A 6,849-nucleotide genomic window follows, 5' to 3' on the forward strand; every position below is an offset into this window, starting at 1 on the left:
CGGGTTGTGCGGCACCATACACCGCCACCAAAGCCCAGTTAAAACCATCTATCCTAGACCTGACTCGAAACTTCACCGCGAAGTCGCCCATCACTACACTTCGGACTTCAAGCGAATCGCATCCCACACCTAGTAAGATACCACCTGACCTTCCTCGCGGAGGGAGGCAATGCCAATCAAAATCAATACCACCCACCAGAGAAGAGAGAAACTGGGGTGCAAAGTTATCTCTACCCGTCTCCGATAGAGCAACAAAATCTAACCTCTGCTCTAAAGCTGCCTCGGCAAGGAATTTTCTTTTAGCCAAGTCCTTCAGACCTCTGCTATTACAAAATATTCCTCTCATAATTCATCATGGAATTTTTTAGTGGTTCGAATCCTAGCACTCCTACGAACTGCGGAATCGGGATAGATCTTTCGTTTCCACTTACGCTTAGGTTTACTAGGCTTTGTCGCCCGGTCCTCATAACCGGGTTCACAAATATTACTATCATCATTCTCTAGGGGTACATCATCTTCCTCAGAGTCATGATTGGGTGGTGCTAAATCCGCACACAGATTATCTAGCACTCTGACCCCTAACGCATCAATCTCATCATCCTTCATTGGTTTAACGGCTGCAAGATTACGAATAGTCTCTAAGGCACGTTCCGCCTCCAAATCTAATAAATCATTCACCGAATTGGTAATCTCACTATCCATAGCACCTAGTGAAACTCCTAATTGGTTTGCATTATTTATAATCTCCTCATTAGAAAAATGCAATAAGGAATTAGATAGGTTGACGGACATACCGGAAGACAAAGCAGCCTCCTGAAGCTTGGCCGCCCTCATAGCGCACCGCTGCTGCATATCATCCACCTCGGGGATGTCGAGGATGCGGGCACTCATCCGTCTCCCCTCGGCGATAGGGTCCGGGATCCCGCCAAACGCGACAACCTCCTCCCTAGTAACACCTGGCACAGAGTCCCTCAAAGGCTCTACCGGGGTTACCAGAGAAGGCGTCTGCGGGCTCCCGATCCCCTTAGACGGGAGTCCCACACTAGGGACCCCGACCATGGGTAGGAGCGAAGAGGAGATGGCGCGGGCCGCTCCTCCGACCTCAGCCGCCGGCTCAGACGTATGAGCCATCGGCGAAGGAGAGACGGTCCTCCTGATCATCGAGAGCGAAGGAGGAGCCAAGGCCTCCTGCCCCAGCCCCCCCCCCCCCAACGCAGCTGCTGCCGCGGTGGTTACCGCCACCGTCGGGGAAGCAGGAGCCGAGGCCGCCTGCCTCGGGCTCCCGCTCCCCGCACCGGCCGACCCACATGGGGCCAGCGTCACCGACGCCACCGAGATCGGGATGGGGTTGGGAGAAGGCGAGGCCACCTGCCCCGAAGCTCCTTCCCCACGACCCATCTTGCCCGTAGACGCCGACACCGAAGTCGCGTCCACGTGAGGCGCCAGGACAAGAGAAGCTCCCTCCGGACTCCTCTCCGTAGCTCCGACCAAAGACCTTGCCGGCCATCCAGCAAACAATCCAGCATCCCCCTCGAACTCCAACGGGGGGAGCGTGTGCTCCAGAGAATCATCAGAATCTACCCGGTCACTCCATAGTCTGGGAGGTGCCGAGGCTGGCTCAAAGGACCCAAAACACAGAGTAGTCATGGGCACCGCTGGGGAAACTGCAGGCTCAACCCCGGTCCCATCCCCAGGCAACTGAGAAGAACCATTAGACCCCTCGCGTGTGGGCTCATCTGACGGTGCCCCCTCGGCCCCGGCATTGCCATCACTGTCGTGCATGTCAACATCGTTACCATTAATCGCATCATCAAATAAAGCAGTGTCCTCAAATTCGATGTCTAGCGGGAACACCTCTCCCTGTAGGTCTAGTTGACCTTATCGGGCACGAACTCAATATCCAGAACACTCACTAATAGCCGGGCCACCCCATGGGCACGTGTGAAAGCCATATCCACTTTTTCTGTCTTCCCCACCATGATTCCCATACTAGCCACCACTCGAGCGTCCTGCAGAGGCTTAGATGGAGCCCCTGTAAACCGCAACCAGACCTGCGTAAGCGGCTTTCCCTTAGGCTCCACCTGCTTCCACTCGTGGAACTCCAGGATACACTTAGTACCAGATACTCTACACAAGCCAAAACTATGGTCTGCTGAGTTTTACCTGTACGGACAAGAGGAGTTGAGCTTCCTTGACATAATGGCCAGGGCTCGTGAGAGAGACGAGATTGTGACCGCCTCTGTTCGCCGCCGTCCGGGCAGCAAACTACACTTAGTAACAGAACTAACTACATCGTAATCCAAATTTATTAAGAGGCGAACTCCAAAAAGGATTAATCTGAACTTGTTTGCATTTAAGTGAAGAAGACACATTACTGCAGGAGGTGTAAAGTTTCAGTCCATCAGGCATGTGCATGCTGTGTGAGGCATGTGCAACTAAAAAAATTAGTATAAAGGCAGCAGTATGGAACCAATGTATTCACTGGTCTGACTTGAATTGATGGCCTAATTTGACATATTTTGAAGCAACAAAGCAGTGAATCTCCCTCAAATTTCTACGGGCGACAAACCTTCAGAGCGGCAGGACGGTGCGATGCAGTTAACGAACTCCAAGACCGGCACCAAGAGGCGGCTGGACCGTGCGGGCTTGCGGACAGCGGCGAGGACCACAGGGCGGCAGGGTCGTGGTGTTGCTGCGGACGGTGGCGAGGAGCGAGGGGCAGCAGGTTCAGCCATGGTGTTGCTGACGGCGGCGAGGAGCGAGGGGCGGCAAGGTCGTGCTGCCCGGACGGCGGCGAATGGAGGCGGTCACAATCTCGTCTCTCTCACGAGCCCTGGCCATTATGTCAAGGAAGCTCAACTCCTCTTGTCCGTACAGGTAACTCAGCAGACCATATGCACACCTTGTTTTCCTGTAACATACGATTACCACGGTCAGATGAGATCTAAGACAAGTCGGTGGTTAACTTTATAAACTAACATATGGTGCATCATTAAATAGAGATACTTGAAGTCATTGTTAGCTGGGAAGTGTGGCCTGTAGACATAGATTGTCGAAAAGGCATGCTTTTGAACTATTAAAGCACAATTCAAAGAATGTCACATTTTACATAGTACCTCCTCTTTGCTAAAACAAAACATAGTACCTCCTCAACGAAGAGTTCCTCGAGAAACACTGTCGATTTGCTTGTCTTCTGCCACCATGGATAATGAAATACTAACAAGTTCATTTGACAGAACGTTATCGCTGAATTTGGAGACAGACACAAGGTTTATTGTTCTCGAGTCCAGTGAAATTGTTATCGATTTCTCCAGTACATGCTACATCTCCCGAATCCAGGAGCTGTGACAAACGCCATTGTGACGTAGATGTGATTTTGACTCCTTCAACGGAAGACGTTTGGGTTACCTGCGCACTGTCAGTTATACAGTATGTCACAGCCAGGCTGCTTGTTGCTCGCATGAAACGTCATGAATTAGAAGAAGTGTAGCTAAGCACCATGAATCTAATTGTACAATGGAGTCCTCCACCGACTCATCTGCAAGAATCAAAATTTGTGGTTCCAAAGTTAGCATTGGTAACTTTAGCACAGTTAAACTTGAGTAGAAGAAATGCAGGGCAATGCTGACTTGCCATTTTGGACCACATTGGCCGATTCATAACAATAATAATTGTTTGAACAAAAAAGTTCAGAGCACTCTATTTATCTCTAAGATGGAGCATATACTCACAGAATCAAAGGTCTCAAGAGGCAAGCTTTCTAAGTGCCGCCTGATGAAAACATTCCCTTCTTTGTGTACAATTTAATGTTTGTTAGTCCAAAAATATCCATACTATCATCAGTCAGTTTTTCTCCCTCTTCTTCTCTGCCACCTCATTAAACATCCACAATTCAGATCCTGGAGCAAGAAATGCTTCTAGAACCTACACAACAACACCAACATTAATATCCAGAATTTGCTGAAGCGTACATCAATCCTGGCAAAATGTCAAGGTTAACTTACCATTATCATACCGTGGATAGCACATCGCAACCACAGAACAAAATTATACCTGGATACTTAGGAAGGGTGAGAAGGTTAGGTAGAAAACCCTTATGCCTCTTGTGAGAAATAACTTTGATCAAATTTAAATCTAGGTGAATAGGAATTTTTTATCTGGGCCATATGACTTTCTTGAAGATAGTTGGTACAAAGAGAGTAGGGAGTCCCGCTTCGGTACAACCCCCCTCCAAAACGTATAAAGGACAATATAGTTGCACGCCGTACGTACGAGGAGCCCATTTATGTGCTAACACCCACAGGTTGGCCCATTAATATATTTTTTTATATTCAAAACAGATGCGGGTAGTGTGATTCGAACTCATTACCACATTGTATTCATACAGTGCACTAACCAAGTGGTAGAGCTGATGCTGGCGTACAGACTAGAACTTTTCTTATTCTTATGCTATAAACAACTCGTGAACAACCTATGTACCCATGCGTTCTACAAATGTTTCTCGGCCGCAGCTGTGCCCTCAGACGTGACGTAAACAAGAAAGGCAACGCCTTGTTTAATTTTTTTTTCCGGTTTTGTCTAGCCAATTTTCTACTGTTTTTTTCTCGATCTTCTTCTCTTTTTTCATTTTCTTTTCCTTTCTAAAATTCACGAAATTTTTCTAAAATCCAGAAATTTTCATAAATTCGTGAACGGTGTTTTAAGTCCGTGTCTAATTTCTTAAACTTGTGAACTTTTTCTGAAATCACTGATTTTTTTTCAAATACATGAACGATTTTCAGATCCACGAACCTGTCTCAATTTTTACAAACTTTTTCTAAAACCCATGATTTTTTTCCAAAAACTTGTGCGAACAATCTATGTCCGAGCGAGAGGAAAGATGAATGAGAAGGAAATAGCCATTTCCTCTGCTTGTCATAAGCATCGGTCTTCAATGTACTCTTTGTTTAGGATATGGACTGCTACCATGAATATTCACTAGTTTCGAACTAGGAAGGTTCATACAAACAGTTCGTATTCTTCAAAATGAGAGCATTGATGACTGTTGTATTGTTTTAAAATTAACTTTTTTTGGTTCTTGTATTATTTGTCCTGTGACGCATTTTTTGTCACGTAGCATTTTTTCACATCCATCAAGTGGATCCAATTATTTCCCGTAGTATTCTATCATCATGGCAAGCATCCATGCCAAGTTTTATTATTTTTTGTTATTCTATGCATTTTCTAGGGTTTTCTCAGTGGAAAGTCCCTAAAATACTTACCGCACGTGACGCAATGTATGTTTACTGTCCGAATTCATTCAATTTTTGCGTGGAGTACTAGGGTGACCATATTTATTCATATTTATCGCAATGTTACAAAATGTGCAGCATATTTATTTATTTATTCATATTTTTCAAAAAGTTCGAAAATATCAAAAAATGGTCGCATTTTTAGAAAAAAAATCAGATTTTTAAAATTGTTTGTATTTCCAAATATTATTCTGAATTTTAAAAAAAATCTTGGTTTTCAAAATTTATTCAGAGTTTAAACTCTGTTCTACTTTTCGGAAAATTTGTATGCATGTTAAAAAAATCAATTTTGAATTTCTTTTGCGTTCAAAAAAGTCACGTTCAAAATTCTAAAAAATTGTTCAGCTATGTCGCTGTTAATAGTCTTAAGATACCGCGCTGCTCCTTTGTTATTATAGTTGGGTCAGTCTAGTGGTTGGCTCATTTTCCTGAGAGTGCAAGGTCCTATGTTCAATACCTGACGCGTGCACATGTTTTTAGGATTTTCCAGTGTTTCAGATAGACCGACTTGCTGTTGGGCCGGCCCAGGCTACTGTTAGCCGCTGTTTATTTTCGCGAGCTGTCTTAAAAAAAAACGTCGCTGACGTATTTTAAAAAAAGATCATCATACCCTTTATTATAAAGGGGTATGAAGAAATCTCCTCCGTTGATGTGTTTAGGAGGGTTGTACCGAAGCGAAAGTGAGAGAGTAAATATTAGACATCATGAAGCATGACTCAGAAAATTCACCTCTGATAGAAGGACCGTATTACTCAGAAAATTCACCTTTGTTGGGGCATTTATACGTCTTACTGGTGAAGTTGCTCAATCCCTTTGGTTGAAACACGCAAACACTGGCAAATGTGAAACAGAGTTTAAGAGGGCCAACATTCTGAATGCAAAACGGTAGGTAGTGTGTAGTCTGTAAATTAGGAATAGTTGAGCTTACTTGCTTGCTTCTACGCTCGCACTTGGCCACCGGGAAGCAGAAGAGGACCAGGGCGACGGGGCAGACTGGGGCGCAGCGAAAGGAGCGGGAGGAACGGCGGCCCGCGACCAAGGGCGCGGCTTCCGGCGACCCGCGGCGGGGGCGGGCTCCCGGCGACCCGCAGCCGCTTCCCATGGCTCCGGCAACGCGAGGCGGCGGTGAAGGCGCGGCGGGGCGGGCTCCCGCAGCTGGGGAAGCTCCCGGCGACCCGCGGCGGGGGCAGGCTCCTGGCGACCCGCAGCCGCTTCCCGTGGCTCCGGCGACGCGAGGCGGCGGTGAAGGCGCGGCGGGGCGGGCTCCCGCGGCTGGGGAGGCTCCCGGCGACCCGCGGCGGGGGCGGGCTCCCGGCGACCCGCAGTCGCTTCCCGTGGCTCCGGCGACGCGAGGCGGCGATGAAGGCGCGGCGGGGCGGGCTCCCGCGGCTAGGGAGGCTCCCGGCAACCCGCGGCCGCCTCTGGCGCCGCGAGGCGGCGGTGAAGGGTGCGGCGGCGCGAGGCGAACGGCGCGAGAGGATGAGGAGGTCGTGCGGGAGAAGGAGGAGGTCGTGCGGACGGGCGGTTTTGTTTCCTTTTTATTATGGGAAAAAAAAGA

General features: G+C 47.9%; 1 protein-coding gene across 8 annotated transcripts; it reads right to left on the reverse strand.

Moving 5' to 3' along the window:
• Positions 1 to 28: 28 nt before the first annotated feature.
• LOC125546320 lies at positions 29 to 6,849 on the reverse strand. 8 transcript variants are annotated; one of them, XM_048710560.1, is made up of 6 exons: positions 6,220 to 6,849; positions 4,005 to 6,124; positions 3,732 to 3,924; positions 3,499 to 3,538; positions 3,146 to 3,415; positions 29 to 2,911 (listed from the first exon to the last, which is right to left on the reverse strand). In XM_048710560.1, the coding sequence occupies exon 6, from the start codon at positions 1,780 to 1,782 to the stop codon at positions 343 to 345; it is 1,440 nt and encodes a 479-aa protein (XP_048566517.1). In that variant the 5' UTR covers positions 1,783 to 2,911; positions 3,146 to 3,415; positions 3,499 to 3,538; positions 3,732 to 3,924; positions 4,005 to 6,124; positions 6,220 to 6,849; the 3' UTR covers positions 29 to 342. The 8 variants fall into 8 exon arrangements, with proteins under 8 accessions (XP_048566517.1, XP_048566518.1, XP_048566516.1 ...); XM_048710561.1 differs by having other exon boundaries at positions 3,146 to 3,538; positions 4,005 to 4,053; positions 6,057 to 6,124; positions 6,220 to 6,848; XM_048710559.1 differs by having other exon boundaries at positions 3,146 to 3,538; positions 4,005 to 4,060; positions 6,021 to 6,124; positions 6,220 to 6,848.

This window comes from Triticum urartu, chromosome 3 (genome assembly GCF_003073215.2).
Source record: "Triticum urartu cultivar G1812 chromosome 3, Tu2.1, whole genome shotgun sequence".
In the NCBI taxonomy this organism is placed as follows: domain Eukaryota; kingdom Viridiplantae; phylum Streptophyta; class Magnoliopsida; order Poales; family Poaceae; genus Triticum; species Triticum urartu.